This window comes from Dipodomys ordii, unplaced genomic scaffold (genome assembly GCF_000151885.1).
Source record: "Dipodomys ordii isolate 6190 unplaced genomic scaffold, Dord_2.0 Scaffold171, whole genome shotgun sequence".
Taxonomy (NCBI): Eukaryota; Metazoa; Chordata; class Mammalia; order Rodentia; family Heteromyidae; genus Dipodomys; species Dipodomys ordii.
In genome coordinates this window covers 1,454,262-1,472,817 of record NW_012267387.1, presented here as the reverse complement: position 1 = coordinate 1,472,817, position 18,556 = coordinate 1,454,262, and the positions used below count along the sequence as shown (strand labels likewise).

General features: G+C 52.6%; 1 protein-coding gene across 1 annotated transcript in view; it reads left to right on the top strand.

The window, feature by feature from the left end:
- Fbn3 (fibrillin 3) overlaps positions 1 to 18,556 on the top strand; it is a 55,936-nt gene that overhangs the window by 998 nt on the left and 36,382 nt on the right. Inside the window, 21 exon segments of the mRNA XM_013033517.1 lie at positions 654 to 752; positions 879 to 974; positions 1,127 to 1,222; positions 3,472 to 3,669; positions 3,784 to 3,909; positions 7,947 to 8,099; positions 8,176 to 8,346; positions 10,143 to 10,286; positions 10,362 to 10,481; positions 10,590 to 10,715; positions 12,831 to 12,878; positions 12,881 to 12,952; positions 13,185 to 13,463; positions 13,650 to 13,703; positions 13,807 to 13,932; positions 14,013 to 14,135; positions 15,243 to 15,362; positions 15,497 to 15,634; positions 15,740 to 15,790; positions 16,313 to 16,438; positions 18,034 to 18,263. Of these exon segments, the coding sequence (XP_012888971.1) occupies positions 654 to 752; positions 879 to 974; positions 1,127 to 1,222; positions 3,472 to 3,669; positions 3,784 to 3,909; positions 7,947 to 8,099; positions 8,176 to 8,346; positions 10,143 to 10,286; positions 10,362 to 10,481; positions 10,590 to 10,715; positions 12,831 to 12,878; positions 12,881 to 12,952; positions 13,185 to 13,463; positions 13,650 to 13,703; positions 13,807 to 13,932; positions 14,013 to 14,135; positions 15,243 to 15,362; positions 15,497 to 15,634; positions 15,740 to 15,790; positions 16,313 to 16,438; positions 18,034 to 18,263 (2,696 nt within the window).

Genomic DNA, 18,556 nt, shown 5'->3' with positions numbered 1-18,556 from the left:
GCATGCAAGGCAAGCACTCTACCACTGAGCCACCTTCCTAGCCCTATTTATTTTTATTGTGCCTGTCTGAGGGCTTGTACTCAGGGCCTGGGTGCTTGCTTTCTCTGAGCTTTTTCACTCAAGCTTGGTGCTCTACCACTCCATTTCTGGCTTCTTTTTGGTGTTTATTGGAGATAGGAGTCTCATGAACTTTCCTGCCCAGGCTGGCTTTCAACTGTAATCCTCAGATCTCAGCCTCCTGAGTAGCTGGGATTATAGGTGTGAGCCACTGGTGCCCAACTTTTCTCTAGGTTTTTCTCATGATCTCTGTCTCTTTCCTTCCTCCCTCTGTCTCTGAGCCCATTCCCAAGGCAGCCTCCTATCCCTCCCGTATCCGCAGCCCTCCCAGCCTCAGTCCCCACTGCCTCGCTGTATACTGCCCCAGTCCATTTGCATCTCCCTAGCAGGGTCTAGCAAAACCCCAGAGCTGCAATTGGGATCACAAGCACCTACCAAGCTCAGCCTAGGGCTTGGGGAGCATCCTGTGGATGAGGGACAGCTCCATCTTGGAGCCCCTCCCTGTCTGGGGGGCTGGGTCATCCCTGGAGGGCAATGGTGTGAGATTTAGGTCCTGGGCCTTGATCATGGAGTACACCTGATCGTGATCCTCGTAGCCATCTGCCGACACCCCTGTGGCCAAGGCTTCTGTTCTCAGCCCAACCTGTGCACCTGTGTGGATGGAACCCTGGCCCCGAGCTGTGGGGTGAGCCCAGGTGAGAGGGCTGTGACCCCTTGGAGGAAGGATGAGAAGGTTCTAGGCATCTGGGTAGCAGGAAGAGCCCAGGCTGGTTTTGTTGGAGGACCAATGCCAAGGTGGGTCCCCCTGTCTTGATTTGCAGAGTTGGGGTGCAGCATAAGCTGCATGAACGGCGGCAGCTGTCGAGGGGCATCCTGTCTGTGCCAGAGGGGTTACAGGGGCACTGTGTGCGGGCAGCGTGAGTATTTCTCAGGGCTGCCTCCCCACACCCTGGCCTCAAATCCCAAAATGATGGGGCCACCAAAGGGGGGATTCCTGACTACAGAAAGACCTTGAGCCCCCTCTGCTTTTCAGGAACCCCTGTCATCCTCCTCCTCTCTCTTTCCACAGCCATCTGTAACCCTAGCTGTCAAAATGGAGGTCGCTGCATCGGGCCCAACCTCTGTGCATGTGTGTATGGCTTTTTGGGGTCCCACTGTGAGACAGGTATGAGGTGACTCAGGGGAGGGGAGAGGATAGGGTGGGGGGTACTGGTGATGATAGAGACATGGCCGGTCCCTGAGAGGGTCCAGCTGGGCTGCCTTCCAGCTGTGGGGCTGTCTGAGGACATTTCTCTCCTTTGCTTATTTGTTCTCAAAAACATCTGCTTTTTCCTGGCCCTAAGTGAGATCCCAGGTCAGAGCCCGAGCCTCTAGGAAGGAGAGAGGCCTCACCCTTGGGGGAAAGGGGGGTGGGAACCCGCCCAGTCTGCAGTCAGAAAGCTCTAACTCAGGGCCTGGGCACTGTCCTTGAGCTCTTTTTGCTCAAGGCTAGCGCTCTGCCACTTTGAACCACAGTGCCACTTCACATTTTCTGGTTGTTCATTGGAGATAAGAGTCTCACGGCTGCCTGGCTGGCTTTGAACCATGATCCTCAGATCTCAGCCTCTTGAGTGGCTGGGATTACAGGCGTGAGCCACCAGGGCCTGGCTTCTTTTTCTTTTTGGTGGTGCTGGGGATGGAACTCAAGTTCTTGCACATTTTAAGCAAGTGCTCTACCACTGTGCCATGCCTCCAGCCTGAACCCCCAACTCTTAAAGCAATTCCAGGAGCTAGGTGCTGGGGTCTCACATCTCAACGACTCAGGAGGCTGAGATCTGAGGCTCCTGGTTCAAAGCCAGAGTGGGCAGGGAAGTCTGTGAGACTTTTATCTCCAGTGAACCACCAAAAAGCTGGAAGTGGTGCGGTGGCTTAAGGGGTAGAGCACAAGCCATGAGTGAAAGTAGCCAAGCAAGAGCACATATCTCTGAGTTCAAGGCCCAGCTCCGAGCGTACGCACACGCGCACTTGTGCACACACACACACACACACACACACACACATACACTATAATAACAATAATGATAATCTGGAGGGGTGTTGTTTGCAGAGGAGTGGGACCAAGCTAAGATCTAAAGTGAGCTTTTGGAAACTGACTTGGACCGAGAAAATAAATAAATAAAAAGGGCATGGAAATAAGGATTGTGGGAGTTGAAGCACACTCGGGATGGCTGATGGGGTGAGGGTAAATAAAGAACTCAGGGTGTGGGGTGCACGCTGAAGCCCCTGGAGGATGAGCCTGAGGTTCTGGGAACTGTTAGTTTCGGAAGTTGGTACTACAGGAGTGGGGGCTATCTCTGAACCCCTTTAGGGGGTGGAGGGTGGCTCTGGCTCTCTCTACGAGGGGCTGCTCTTGGTGGGGTGCCAGATCCTCTTATTGGGAACATATGAAGAGTGGGAAAGGAAATCAGTCTGAGCCCCTGCACAGCCATTGGAAAACAGATGTGGCCATCTTGGGCTCTAGGGTTCAGGGCTAAGGCAGCGTAAACCCAGAGCATAGGGGCAGGTGGTGCCTTCAAAATCAGGGAGATTTGGCAGGACCTAAGGTGTGTAGGAATGAGTTAGACACCTCAGCCAGGCTTCCAAGGTCCTTGCTTGAATGGAGGAAAAGAGTGAGCAGACATATCATGTATGTGTGTGTGTGTGTGTGTGTGTGTGTGTGTGTGTGTGTGTGTGCGCCATCTTTGGGGCTTGATCTTGGGCCTTGGCACTGTCCCTGAGACTTTTGTGCTGAAGGCTAGTGCTCAACCACTTGAGCCACAGCTCTACTTCTGGCCTTTTGATAATTAGTTAGAGGTAAGAGTCTCACAGATTTTCCTATGCAGGCTGGCTTTGATCCTTGAATCTCAGATTTCAACCTCCAGAGAGGCTGGGATTACAGACATTCACCACCAGTGCCTAGCAATATCATGATTTTTTTTTGCCAGTCCTGGGGCTTGAACTCAGGGCCTTGGCACTGTCCTTGAGCCTTTCTATGCTCAAGGCTAGCACTCTACTACTTGAGCCACAGTGCCACTTCTGGCTTTTTCTGTTTATATGGTACTGAGAAATTGAACCCAGGGCTTCATGGAAGCTAGGCAAGCAGTCTGCCATTAAGCCACATTTCCAGCCCCCTCATGTACTTTTGAAGCTGGAGGTTAGTTGAGGGGGTGGGGGTGAGGTATGTACTGAAGAAAAAAGGTTTTGAAGAAAAGAAGGTTTTAAAGGGTGCATAGGAGTTTGTTAAGTAAAGCTGAGAAAGAAATGGAAGGAGAACGGAATGTGGTGGAGAGAAAGCCTGGTGGACTGGGGCAGAGAGGCTGGGAAGGGGATGCAGAGGCTGAGGGCTCTGGGAAGGGGTCGATCTAAGGTCAACCATGTACATCTATCTGGTCACAGACTACCGGACAGGGCCATGCTTCAGCCAAGTGGGCTCCAAGGGGTGCCAGCACCAACCAAGGGGCCTCACGTTCACCAAGGCGCTCTGTTGTGCCACTGTGGGTCACGCCTGGGGCCTTCCTTGTGAGCCCTGCCCCCCACAGCCACACCCCTGCCGTCGAGGCTTCATCCCCAGTATCCGCACGGGAGCCTGTCAAGGTGCGTCTTGGTGTGGGCCACGGGGGACCTGGGCTGAGTGGGAGCCCCAGATGCCTTGGTTTCTCCCTCTTGACTAGCCGCTCGCTCCCTTGCTGCTCAACTTTGTCCTTCTAGACGTGGACGAGTGCCAGGCCATCCCAGGGCTGTGCCAGGGCGGTAGCTGCACCAACACCGTGGGCTCCTTCAAATGTCGCTGTCCCGTTGGACACCGGCTCAGTGCCAGTGGTGTCACGTGTGAAGGTGGGAGGGTGCTCTGGGACCTGCTCTGTTCCAGAGCACTCTGGGGTCCCCGAGGACGGGGTGGGGGGAGGGCGAGAGGCCTGTGTACAACTCCACGTGTCCCTGTCAACACAGGTGTGGAGCACTGTCTCGGTGTGCCAGGCCGCTGCTCCGGGGGCACCTGCAAGAACAGAGCGGGGGGCTACGTGTGCATCTGTCCCCCAGGCCTGATCAGCAGCCCCGACGGTGCCCGATGCCTGGGTGAGGCAGGCAGGGAGGCTGGGGGCAGGGGGAGTGAGGGGGGCAGGGCCTCTTTTCACCTCTCCTTGCCTCAGTGTAGACCTCCTACCCAGCCCCTCTGGCCTACCCATCTCTACCTCCTTCTGCCTTCCTGAGTCCCAGTTTCCGCCCCTCTGGCTGTCCTGGGTTGGGGTTTGGGAACCCCCTTGGCCTCCTGTCTGTCGGACCTTTAGCACTGTGGTTGGCTCAGCCTCCTGGCAGCCTCGCTCCCTTTCCCACGCATCCCTGTCCCCTCAGATTTTGGCTCACTGGCCCCTCCCCCTGCCCTTTGGCTTCCCTCTCTATGCCCCCTCTGGCTCTGTAGATTTGAGCTCTGCACCCCTTCTGATCCTCTGTGCCCTTCTAGCTTTCATCTCCATGCTCCCTGCTGACTTTATAGCCGCCATCTTCGTGGCCCTCAGGGAACCTTTGGCCTCTCTCTCTATGTCCCTTGTGTTTTTCTAGCTTTCATCTCATACCTTCATGCTGACACTCTAGCCTCTCTCTCTCTGCCCTCCGTTGACCCTCTAGTTTTTTTTTTTTTTTTGTGGGTCGTGGGACTCGAACTCTGGGCCTGGGCACTGTCCCTCAGCTCTTCAGCTCAAGGCGAGCATTCTACCACTTGAGCCACAGCACCACTTCTGGCTTTTTCTGTTTCTGTGGTGCTGTGGAATCGAACCCAGGGCCTCACTCATGTGAGGCAAGCGCTCTACCATTGAGCCACCTTCCCAGCCCGACCCTTTAGTTTTCATCTTTATTTATGTATTTAATTTATTTGTTTATGTCAGATGTGGGGCTGGACCTGGGGGCCTATGCACTCTCTCTAAGCTCTTTCACTTAAGGCTAGCACTCTACTATGCTGAGCCACTGCTCTACTTCTGGTTTTTCTGGTGGTTTACTGGAGATTAGAGTTGCATGGACTTTCCTGCCCAGGCTGGCTTCGACCCACAATCCTTAGATCTCAGCCTCCTGAGTAGCTAAGTTGGCACACATGAGCCATGAGGGCCCAGCTTAGTTTTCTTCTTTATTACTCCTTCCTTTCCATCTCTGTGCTCTTCTGACCATCTCTCCCTCTGCCCCTGTCTCCCTCCCCTCTCCGCCTCTCTTTCCCTTTCTCACACCATCTTTGAGATGGGGAAACTGAGACCAGAAGTCAGGTTTCATTGTGAGTACTCAACATGTGTAGAACGGAGGACTGCCTATGTCCAGCTTCCTAGAACCACAGCCAGCATGGGGAGGGTGTGTCTCTGGCTATGCACCTTCCCTTCTGAACATCCAGCCTGTTTGGCAGGGGGCGGGGTGTCCCACCACATCAGCCACGTGCCTGTTGTTAGCAGGCCCTAAAAGTTGCATGGGTAGTGATGAGCCAAGTCCTGAGTTGGGGGGAAGGAAGGAGATGATGGCTCCCTAGCAGCATCTCAGGCCCCTCGGGCTGGGCCTACACCAGGCAGGGCTGAGAATATTGTGTTTGGCTGTGGCCAATCCCAGACTTTCTAGTTCTGTACCTCTGGGCACCATCTTGGCTACCATTGAGGTGGTGTGTGTGTGTGTGAGGCTCTGGGCATATCTCCCACCTTTTCATTAGTGACTGCCCCAGATGCTGTGTGACAGGGCAGCTGCCTTGCCCTCTCTGTACCTTCCTTTCCCCATCTGTGAAAGGAACTGCCTTGAGGATCAAGGAAGAATTTGGGACTACTCAAGATGCTGAGATCTGAGCATCGCAGTTCAAAGCCAACTGGAGACAGGAAAGGTCATGAAACTCTTACCTCCCACGAACCACCAAAAAGCTGTGGCTCAGGTGGTGGAATGCCAGTCTTGAGCACAAATGTTAAGGGAGTCAAGTCAAGGCCCAGGCCTTGACTTCAAGCCCCAGTACCTGCACACACATAGAGGTGATTTGTAGGTGGAACTCAGTCCACATTCACAGAGAAACTGAGGACCCCTGGGTGGGAGTGGGGGCGAGTGGTGTTTAGCAGGGCCGGGTCCTTGTGGCTACAGGCAGCCATCATTTCCTTTAACATTCTCACATTCTCTCTCCTTTCCTGCTTGAGAGGCAGCTGTTCATCAGATCCCCTGGGATTGGGGAGTCTGTTTCCCACCCTTAGACTTAGCAGCTGGTTGACCTTGAAGGAGTCTGTTGACCTCTTCAGGTCTGGGCAGGCCCAACCACCCCTTTGTCCTTGAAAGGGCTGTGAAGAGGTCCTGGCTGGGGGTGGGGTGGGGTGGGGTGGGGAGAGCGCAGGTGTGCCAGGGCCAGAGAGAGGTGGAAACATTTGGATGTTCTCCCAGTTTAGAGGGGGAAGGCTAGGGGCAGCAGCCAGCGGCCTTCCCAGTCTGGGTGGAGGGGTTTTTCAAACGTGGGCCACCAGTCAAGATATTGCAGAGTTTTAAAACCTAAAAATAAAGTTTGGAAGCTGGGCGCTGGTGGCTTACGCCTGTAATCCTAGCTACTCTGGAGGCTGAGACCTGAGGATCACGGTTCAAAGCCAGCTCAGACAGGAAAGTCGGTGAGACTCTTAACTCAAATGAACCACCAGAAAACGGGAAGGGGCGCTCTGGCTCAAGCGGTAGAGCGCTCACTTTGAGCTGAAGAGCTGAAGGACAGCGCCCAGGCCCAGAGTTCAAGCCCCATGACTGAGGGGGAAAAAAGTTTGGAGAGGGGCTGGGAATGTGGCTTAGTGGTAGAGTGCTTGCCTATCATGCATGAAGCCCCAGGATCGATTCCTCAGTGCCACATAAACAGAAAGCTAGAGGTGGTGCTGTGGCTCAAGAGGTAGAGTGCTAACCTTGAGCAAAAGAAGCTCAGGGACAGTGTCCAAGCTTTGAGTTCAAACCCCAGGACTGGCAAAATAATAATAATAATAATCATATTAATAATGATAATGATGATGATAATCATAATAATGTGTTTGGAATCAAAGCCTGAGAAATCGAATTGCCTAGGGAAAGCCTGTGACTAGAGGGCTAAGTGGGAAATGGATAGAGGTCTGTGGTAGTCATTAGGGGATTCTCTGCCTCAGTCTCCCCTTGGGGCTGTGGCTGTCGATCCTTCCATCCATCTCATTGGTCCCTGGTGATGATTCTTGAGTTCAATGATCAGGCTTGAGTGATTGGGCTCAAAACCAGGCCCTGCGCCAACCTCCCAAAAGTTCTCTGTGTCCCTGTGCATGGAAATGAAGTGTAAATGGGCAAGCCATTTGCAAATCACTGTGAAAAGTGTGTGTGTGTGCGCATGCATGCATGTGTACACGCACACACCAGTCCTAAGGCTTGAATTCCAAGGATTGGATGCTGTCGCTGAGCTTTTTGGTTAAGGTTAATGCTCTACCACTTCAGCCACAGTTCCACTTGCAGCTTTTGGGTGGTTTATTGGAGATAAGAGTCTCACAGACTTCCTTGACATAGACTGGCTTTGAACCGGGATCCTCAGATCTCAGCCTCCTGTGTAGCTAGGATGATAGGCGTGAGCCACCAGTGTCCAGCTACATTCCAAACTTTTAAAATTTTTACCCAAACCATACTTGGTCACACCCTCATTTTAGATGGGGAAACCAAGTCACAGAGAAGTAGGAGACACAAACCACAGAAAGGCATGGGTACAAGGTTTGTACCCATGGCTTTTTTTTTTTTTTACATTTTTAAATTATTGTATCTTTAAGTAGTTGTACAAAGAAGTTCCCATTCTACAAAACAGCATATGATGTACCCATGGCTTTATGACTTGTGTCCCCCTACTCTCAACCCTGTGCTCCCAGACCCCACCCTCCGGCCTGCTGTAGATCGTCGCCTGGGCACTTGCTTCTCGGTCCTGATCAGTGGCCACTGTGCTGCAGCCCTGGGAGGCCGCTATCCACGCAGGCAGTGCTGCTGTGATCTGGGAAGATGCTGGGCTGCCAGCCTGCCTCTGGAGCTGTGTCCTTCTCCGGGATCTGGTAAGTGAGCTCCAACTTTTCTAGGTCAGGGCCCTATGGGCAAGGCCAAGAACCTGGCTTAGTCTGTTCCTTGCAGATGAGTTCCGGCGACTGTGTAATCTGGGACAAGCGAGGCTGCCTTCCTACCCTAGCCTTTTCCCCGGCCTCCCAGGCTTCAGATCCAGTGGCACAGAACCAGCACGGCCCAGCCCACGTGGCTCCAGTGGGCCTGGGGTCCCTAGCCTGGGTCCTGGAAATCCCAACATCGGTAAGGCCTGAGACTTGGGAGGAAGGTGCCAAGATGGAGCAGGGTGGGGGAGAAGGGGTTGAGTCTCTGGGGAGAGAGTCCTGGTTGAAAGGAAAAGCATCTTTTCTTTGAAAGGGTCAGAGTTGGAGTGGGGATAGGGAGAAGGATATGTTGGTCCTCTGTGGGTTGAGTATTTTGAGATTCATCCAACCTTGTATAGAAATTTATTTGTGTGTGTGTGTGTGGAATGGGGGATGTATCACCAGGGGCTGTGATGCATGCCTGTAATTCCAGCTACTTGGAAGGTTGAGATAGGAGAATCCTGGTCTGAAGCCAACCCAAGAAAAAAAAATTAAATGAGACCCCATCTCAAATACAAACTGGTGGCTTTGGTGTGATGGCTCACATCTGTAATTCCAGCTACTCAGAAGACAAGAGATGAGGAGGATCATGGTTTCCCAGGGCAGCCCAAGGGAAAAAGCTAAAAAGATCCTCATTTCAATCAATAGCTAGGTACAGTAATATGCACCTGTACTCTGAGCTATGTGAGAATCCTAAATGGGAGAACTGAGGTCCAGGTCCCTCCAGACATAAACTTGATACTTTTTCCTAAAAATAAGTAAAAAAAAAAAAAAGTCCCAAAAGGGCCTGGAGGCTTAAGCTCTAGTCTTGTGGCTTTGTGATAGAGAAAGTTAAGGGCTTGGCTCATTTGTAAAGCGAGTAACTCAAGTGATGGAGACATGACTTTGTGGAGGGTGTGGCCTAAGTGATGGAGGTGTGACCCAAGCAGTGGGGGTGAGGCTTGTCACAGAGGATGTGTCCTAGGCAGGGGGGGGGAAGAGGGGGACATGACTTAAGTGGTAGAGCTCCTGTCTAGCAAGCCTAACTCCATGAGATCAATCAAACCTCAGTGCTACCAGGAAAAGAAAAAAAAATTTGTGTCTGTACTGAAAATGTGCAGACTTTTTCTTGTCTTTATTCCATCAACAATGCTGTGTGGGTGTTGTTTACCTCGTTTTCGGTAGGATAAGTCATCCAGAGACAATTGAAGCCTGTGGGAGGTTGGGCAGTGAGTGGTTCTTTCCAAGCATGACACTTTTTATTTTATTTTATGTGACGTATTTATTTATGCCAGTCTGAGTGTCTGAACTCCAGGCTTGGGCGCTGTTCCTGAGCTTTTTTTGACTCAAGGCTAGCGCTCTACCACTTGAGCCAGAGCACCATTTCCAGCTTCTTGCTGGTTAATTGGAGATGAGAGTCTCACAGACTTTCCTACTTGGGCTGGCTTTGAAGTGCGATCCTCAGATCTCAACCTCTGAAGTAGCTAGGATGACAATTGTGAGCCATAGGTGCCCAGCAAGACGCCATTTAATATAAGGAACTGGCATATCTGTGCACTTTGGTAGTGGAGGAGGGCTCGGACCCCATGTCCTACAGATACCAAAGGGCGATGTGGTAAGGGAGTGTGTGTGGGGGATGGGGGGGCAGTCAAATTGATGATCTGGTCATCAAAGTCAGGATCTTGGACCCACAGTGTGAGAGGCTGAGATGAAGTACTGAGCCCCACAGTGTGGATCTGGACCCAACTTGTGACTTTTGTGTGTGTGTGTGCGTGTGTGCGTGTGTGTGTGTGTGTGTGTGTGTGTGTGTCCAGATTTGGGGTGAGGCAGGCCACAGGATGAGACCTAAGCCAGACAGGCCCCCAGGCTCAGTTGGTGTGAAGACCTAGAGACAAAGCTGGGGCTCTGGCCTGGGGGTGGGACTGCGGTGGCTGATGGGTTTCCCCTCCCCACCCCCATCCTTTTGCCTGCACACAGGCACAGCCACACTGAACCAGACCATGGACATCTGCCACCACTTCCCCAACCTGTGTCGCAATGGCCGCTGCCTGCCCACGCATACGAGCTACCGCTGTGAATGTAACCCGGGATACAGCCAGGATGCACAGGGCGAATGCCTCGGTGAGCTGACGGCAGTAGGGTGCGGGGCGTGGGGGTGGGTACGCCCTGTCAGAGCTCAGGGTCATGTCCCCGCAGATGTGGACGAATGCACCAGCAGAACCTGCCATCATGGAGACTGTGTCAACACCCCTGGCTCTTATCACTGCCAGTGCCATGAAGGTTTCCAGGCTTCCCAAACCAGGCAGGCGTGTGTGGGTATGGCACCACTCATTGACGTATCCGAGAATAGGGGTGAATGGTGGGAGAGCCTGGCTGGGGATGTCAGGGTGTCACCTGAATGCCTGTCTGCATCCCTTCCCCCAGATACGGATGAGTGCATGGTCCTCGGTGGTCTCTGCCACCCGGGCCACTGCATTAATACTGAAGGGAGCTTCCAGTGTGTCTGCAGTGCCGGCTTTAAGCCCAGCCCTGATGGCAGGAAGTGTGTGGGTAAGTTGAGGCTGGATGGGTGGGCAGGAGGCTTTGGACTCCATTGGTTGTCTCTTAGAGCCATTGAATTCCCTTCACTAGGCACCAGCATCCACCCCACCCCCCCCCACCTGCTGCTGCCTGCTGCCTTAGCTCACTGCCCTGAGCCCACACACACTTTCCTAAACCCATACCATGAATTGCAAGGAGGGGAACTTTTTTTTTTTTGTCGGTTGTGGGACTTGAACTCTGGGCCTGGGCGCTGTCTCTCAGCTCTTCAGGTCAAAGCGAGTGCTTTGAGCCACAACACCACTTCCAGTTTTCTGGTGGTTAATTGGAGATAAGAGTCTCACAGATGTTCCTGCCCGGGCTGGCTTCGAACCACGATCCTCAGATCTCAGCCTCCTGGGTAGTGAGGATTACAGGCGTGAGCTGACAGAAAAGTTCCCCAGAAGGGGAATTTTTGCTAGGTGTCTGTGGTTCATACCTGTAATCCCAGCTACTCAGAAGGCTGAGATCTGAGAATCAAGGTTCAAAGTCAACCTCAGGCAGGAAAGTCCATGAAACTCTCATCTCCAATTAACTAGCCAAAAAAGGTGGAAGTCTTGACACAAGAGATCAGGAAAAGTACCCAGGCACTGAGTTCAAGTCCCAGTACTGCCCCTCCCCCCAAATAAAATAAAAGGAGGAATCTTGGGGGTCAGACTCTGAGTCTAGCTGGCCTGATTCTGGTCTGAAATCAGCTCAGGATGGCCTGGTCACCGAGAGGGCAGGGTCAGGACCTTGGAGAGCGCCCACTCCCTGTTCCCTGAAGGGTGCAGGTGGCTCAGGGATCCCAGGCATGGATGCCCCATGAGCTGTCTCTGAGATCTTCCTTCAAGTCTTTCATGGAAAAGGAATTGATCATTCCTGTAGTCATTGGTTTCTAAAAGTAAAATACCCCCTCCCCTCATTTGTCAGTCAGGGAGCTTGAACTTAGGGCCTGGGCACTGTCCCTAAGCTATTTTACTCAAAACTAGAGCACACTTTCATTTCCGGTTTTCTGATGGTTAATTGGAGGCAAGAGTCTCATGGACTTTCCTACCCAGGCTGGCTTCAAACTGAAATCCTCAAATCTCAGCCACCTGCATTTCTAGAATTACAGGTGAGAGCCACTGGTACCCAGCTTTTAAATATTTTTACTGATGTATAATTCACATAACATAAAATTAACAACTTAAAGTATACAATTCAATGGTTTTTTTAGTATGTACAAAGATTGATACAAATATTACCATAGTCAAATTTAAAACATTTTTATTATCTACAAAATACAGTCCAGGATGATAGTTTATGCCTGTAAATCCAGCTACTCAGAAGGCAGAGATAGACAAAATCCTGGTTCAACAGCAAGGCAATACCCATCCTCCCAGAAAGCAATAAGCCAGATGTGATGCTTCATACCTGTAAGACCAGTTACATGGGTGATGCAGGAAGGCAGAACGTAGCATGGGGCTGACCCTGAGTAAAAACGCTGCATCCTACCTGAAAAATAACAAAAGAAAAAATAAGCTGTGATGCGGCTCAAAGGACAGTGCCTGCTTAGCAAGCACAAGAGTCTGAGTTCAAATCCCAGTGCTGCCAAAATCAGTCAATCAATCAATAAAGGCTTTGGCCCTAGGTATCAAGTCCTAGGTATCACGTCCTTACACTGTGGATTTGCCTGTTGTGGACATTTTCCTTTATACTGTTGAGTAATATTCCACTGTGGAAACTTGGTATCAGTGGCTCATTCCTGTCAGCTACTCAGGAGGCTGAGATCTAAGGATTGTGGTTCAAAGCTTGCCTGGGGGCAGGAAAGTCCGTGAGACTCTTCAAATAAACTATCCCCCCCCCAAAAAAAAGCCAGGGGGCTGTGAAAGTGGCTCAGTGGTAGAGTACTTGCCTTGGATGCATGAGGCCCTGGGTTCAATTCCTCAGCACCACATAAGCAGAAAAAGCCAGAAGTGGTGCTGTGGCTCAAGTGGTAGAGCACTAGAGAGGAGGGCTCCTGTAGGATGGAAAGGGGGAGGAAGAGAGAGAGAGAGAGAGAAAGAGAGAGAGAGAGAGAGAGAGAACATGGCTGATCCATAGGGTAGGGCAGCCTCTGGTGTCTAGATCACAATGAGTGTGCCACCAGCACCATGTGCCTCAATGGCATGTGCATCATGAAGATGGCAGCTTCATGTGTCTCTGCAAGCCGGGCTTCACGCTGGCACCTGGTGGCCAATACTGTATGGGTGAGGCATGAGGCTGAGCCTTGCACTTCAGAGAGGGTGATGACAGGGAAGGATGAGGGAAGGGTTGGGGAGAAGAGAGGAGGGAATGGGGTGGGGGAGAAAGGCAGAGGTGAGGAGAGACGGGAGAAGAAACACAGAAGGGGGAGCAGGGAAGGATGGGCATGGGGAGTGAGGGATGGGGAGCAGGCTGGGCCTTCCCATAGGTACTGCTCTCCCTTCCCTCCCCCCGCAGACATTGACGAGTGCCAGAAGCCAGGCATTTGCGGGGGGACCAGCGGTTGCACCAACACTCAGGGCTCCTTCCACTGCGGGTGCCTGGGGCCACGGGCAGGGGGCATGGGCAGCCCCACATGCGTGGATTCCCAGGTGCACGGCAGGTGCTTCGGGGCCGCCCGGCCTGGCCCCTGCTCCCGGCCTTTGCCGGGCACCATGACCAAGGCTGAGTGCTGCTGTGCCAGCCCCGATCATGGGTTCGGGGACCCCTGTCTGCTCTGTCCTGCCAAGAACTCTGGTGAGTTTCCTTGGGCCAGGCCCCATCTAAATTCATCCCTGGGAGGGGGGAGGGAGGGGGTCCCCCTAAGAAAAGACCTGGGAAGGGGGCAGGGAGGTTTCTTGCCCAAGGCCAAGGTGCCAGGGCCAGTTCAGCCTCAGACCCCACCCCAGGGGCCAACCTTCATCAATGCTTCCCCCCCCCCAGCCGAGTTCCAGGCCCTGTGCCCGGGCGGACGTGGCATCTTGGCGGATGGGCAAGGTGAGTGGTGTCTCCCCTTCTTCCCGGGCTTGTGGACCCCCAACTTCCAGAAGCCAGGGCAGCTGTGCCATCTCCCGTCTGCAGCTGTCTCCTGTCTCTGCAGACATCAACGAGTGTGCCTTGGACCCCGAGGTGTGCAGCAATGGCGTGTGCGAGAACCTTCAGGGCAGCTACCGGTGCATCTGCAACCTGGGCTACCAGGTGGATGCCTCAAGCTGGGACTGCGTGGGTGAGTACAGGAGCCAATGGAGCAGAGGGTGGGCCAGGCCTCAGCAGGCCCCTCCCCCCTGTCTTCCTCCTCCCCCACAGATGTGGATGAGTGTGCCCTCAACTCTATCCTGTGTGACAATGGGCTGTGCCAGAATAGCCCGGGAAGCTATAGCTGCTCCTGCCCCAGGGGCTTCAGCTTCCCAGACACAAAGACCTGTGAAGGTATTGGGGGCCCCTGTGGTCCCTGTGCACCTGTCTTATGTCTCCCTCTGTAGCCAGCTTGTGCCTTGACCTTTCTGAAGGTCACTGTTGGACACTGAGCATGCGTGTGGTTTTTAAGCAATCTGGCCAGGCATTTGGTTACTCACGCCTATAATCCTAGCTACTCAGGAACCTGAGATCTGTGGATTGCAGTTTGAGGCCAGCAGGAGCAAGAAAGTCTGAAGATCTTGAATTAACTGGCAAAAAAAAAAAACACCAAAAAACTGGAGGGGAGCTGTGGCTCAAGTGGTAGAGCCCCAGCCTGGAGTGAAAATGCTAATGGGTAATGTCCATGCTGTGAATTCAAGCCCTAGGACCAGTATACACACACACACACACAAAGCAATCTGATGGGCTGGGAATGTGGCTTAGTGGTAGAGTGCTTGCCTATCACGCATGAAGCCCTGGGTTTGATACCTCGGTACCACATAACAGAAAAAGCTAGAAGTGGTGCTGTGGCTCAAGTGGTAGAGTGCTAGCCTTGAGCAAAAGCAGCTCAGGGACAGTTCCGAGGACTTCAGTTCAAGCCCCAGGACTGGAAAAAAAAAAAAAGGAACTGAGTTAAAGGGTGCTTTGCCTGTCAGCTCTGCTCATGAAGATGTTCCAGGCTGGAGTGGGGGGAGGGGAGTTATTTTTTTCCTGTCCTTTTCAGCACATGATATATGCACATCTGTACACACATGCACACATAGCTGGCAAACACTGTCCTTTGCATACAAGTTCTATTCCTGCATCTCTTTTTCCTGTACCTGGGTTTGAGTCCAAGCCCTCCTACTTGCTAGCTTTGCTGGTGCTCTACCACTTGAGCCACAGCATCAGTCCAGCTTTTTGCTGGTCATTTTGGAGATGGAATCTTTTGACTTTTCTCTCTGAGCTGGCCTAGAACGCTGATCCTCCTGATCTCAGCTGCCTCAGGCGTGAGGCATCGCCTGCCTGGCTATTCCTGAGCCTTCTGCTTGCTTGCTTGTACAGGCACCATGGCGCCATGGTTCTGTGGGGAGGAAGGGCCCTGCCCAGGTGGGCCTTCAGTCCTGCTGCTCAGCATCAAACAGCATCTGTCTCCTACAGACATAAATGAGTGCCTGTCTAGCCCGTGTGTGAATGGCATATGCCAGAACCTGGAGGGCTCCTATGCGTGTGAATGTGCCCCTGGCATGCAGCTGGGTCCTTCTGGAACAGTGTGTGTAGGTGAGAGGTGTGATGGGGCCTGGGCACCTGCAGATAGAGTGGGCACAGGTTTAAGCCCAGCATGGAAGATGGGGCTCATCCCCTTAATTCCCCCACTTCTTCCCCCTTCCCCCCCCTCCCGCCCCACTGCCCAGACAGCACCAAAGGCACCTGCTGGCTGCACACCCAGGACGGCCAATGCGAGGTGAACCTACCAGGCCCAACTCTGCGTTCTGAATGCTGTGCCACCCTGGGGGTCGCCTGGGGGAGCCCCTGCGAGCCCTGTGAGACTGGTACTGACCCCACCGGGCATCTCAGCTCTGTACCTGTACCCTGGCTCATTGGTAGTGCTGGGTAGAGAATGACCCCTCTTTCCATCCCCATTCTCCCAACCACAGATCCCACCTGTGCACGTGGCTTTGCCCGCGTGAAGGATCTTACCTGTGAAGGTAACTCCCGCCCCCACTACCAACACCTCCCCCTCCAAAAAAAAATTCTGTCCCAGCTGGGTGCCAGTGGCTCATGCCTGTAATCCTAGCTACTAAGGAGGTTGAGATCTGAGGATTGGGGTTCAAAACCAGCCAGGGCAGAAAAGTTTCCATACGACTCTTATTTACATTTAACCACTCAAAAATTGGAAGTGGTACTGTGGCTCAAGTGGTAGAGCGCTAGCCTGCATCACAAAGAAGCTCAGGGACAGCGCCCAGAAAACACTGAGTTCAAAGTCCCAACCCCTCCCCCCCCCCCGCAAAAATAAAAATCTTCCCCTAGGCAGGGCTGGTCCTAAGTGCATGCTGCCTGAGTCCCTTCCTGGGTGTATTTAAGGTTGAAACAAATTTCTCCAGCCCCTGTACTCAAGACTTGCCAGGGGCCCTCAGTACCCATCCTAGGCCCTCTCTTCCCTTTCCAAGACTCCCAGAGCCCAGGGTCATGGCCAACACCCCCCTCCTCTCCTTTCCTCCCATGACCAGATATAAACGAATGTGACTCCTTCCCTGGCCTGTGTCCTAATGGGCTGTGCTTCAACACCGAAGGCTCCTTCCACTGCCAGTGTCCCCAGGGCCTGACACTGGACACCTCTGGCCGGCTATGTGTGGGTGAGTCCTGCAGGATCTTCCAAGGATGGAACCACCTCCCCAATAGGAGGGATGTGGGGGTGGCCCAGGACCTTCTATTCCCTGTCCACTTCCTTCTGATGTATGTCCAAACAAATCCCCTTCACTGCACCCTGTGAGTCTATCTTCTCCCTTTCCGAAGCTCAAGCCAAAATGGTACAGCTTGGTGCCAGCCTAGCTACTGAGCTGGTGTCTTCTCTTGTCACCTGTCAGTGCACTCAGGGTTCATGTGGGCACCCTGCAGCCATGAAACCGAGGCTGAGGTGCACAGAGAACAATTGCTCTCATCTTGGAGCATAGATACTTTCCTGAGACGGTTCACCCTCAAGTTGCAAGGCCCTGAAATGATCTTTTCAGAGATAACATTGCTACCTTTGAAAAAGGAGAAGTACCTTAACGGAGCATGGTAGTGCACACCTGTAATCCCAGCACTCAGGAAGCTGAGGCAGGAGGATGGTAGATTTGAAGATCATCGGGGCTACATAGTAAACTTCCTAGTAAACCTAGTAAACTTCTATCGGTAAAGACTGAGTGAGTAGATATTTTGGTTCTAGGGGCCATACTGTCTCTGGGCAACCACAAAATTTATGTATACCAGCAGATGTGGCTGTGTGCCGTTGAAACTTCATTTAACAAAAACAAAAACAGGCTCCAGTCCCCTGGCTGGAAGTGGAGTTGGGGAAGATATGGCTGCTTTCAGGTTGTTCTGTGTTTTGTTTGGATGGTGTTTGAACTCAGGGCCTTATATTTACTAAGCAGAAGTTTACCACTTGAGCCATGCCCCCAAGATCTTTTTGCTCTAATATTAAAAAAAAAATAGGGCGGGGCGCCGGTGGCTCACACCTATAATCCTAGCTACTCAGGAGGCTGAGATCTGAGGATCGAGGTTCGAAGCCAGCCTGGGCAGGAAAATCTCTGAAACTCTTATCTCAAATGAACAGCTAGAAAACTGGAAGTGGCGCTGTGGCTCAAGTGGTAGATCGCTCACTTTGAGCTGAGGAGCCCAGGGACAGAGTTCAAACCCCATGACAAATAAAAGAAAAAAATAGGGTCTCACTTTTTTTCTCAGATTGGCAAGGACCATGATCTTCCTATTTAGGCTTTCTGTATAACTAGGATGACAGGCATGCACCACTGTGCCCAGCTTTTTATTGGCTAATATGAGGTCTTGTAAACATTTTTGCCTAGTCTGGTCTTGGACTCTAATTTTCCCAATTTCAACTAGGATTACAGGCATGAGTCACTCTGGTAGATTTCTGATATTTGAGTTAGTGTGCAGTATTGGGAATTGAACCGAGGGCCTTTTTAGTGCCTGAGAAGCATTCTACCTTGAGCATCATCTTGAGATTTAGTGATTGAAGGGCTTAGAACCATGCCTACGACTTGGTTAAGTACCCAGGCAGTGTGTCATTGTTATTATTATTGGGTGGGACTGGGGCATGACCTCAGATCTCAGCAAGAGGAAGTCATTCCTTTTCGCTGTCCTTACTGGGAACAAAGCCAGGGGCAAGTGATGCCGAGTGCCAAACCTGCCTCAGAGTGCCAGGGGCCTGCCCTCGTAACCTCTCCACCTGCAGATATGAGGCTGGAGCCATGTTTCCTGCAATGGGACAAAGATGACTGTGAGGTTCCCCTGCCTGGCAAGTATCGGATGGATGTTTGCTGCTGCTCCATCGGGGCCTCGTGGGGAGCTGAGCGTGAAGCCTGCCCAGAGCCTGACTCCCCGGAGTTTGCCAGCCTGTGTCCCCGAGGGCCAGGCTTTGCCAGCCAGGACTTCCTCTCTGGCCAGCCCTTCTATAAAGGTTGGGCTGGGAAGGGGAGCTTGGAAAGGGCCCTGGGTGGGGGAGGAATGGGGATGGGGAGGGCACAGGATGCCAATAAAGGCCTGGGGGGTGGACAGTGAGTTTGGGGAAATGTACAAACTCCCAGGGAGGGCTAGGATTCGGGCACCTAACTTTTGGGGCATTAGGGTGTGATTTGGCTGACTGTGTTTTATTATTTATTTATTTTTGGGTCTGGTCGTGGGGCCTGAACTCTGGGCCTGGGCGCTGTCCCTCAGCTCTTCAGCTCAAGGCTAGCACTCTACCACTTGAGCCACAG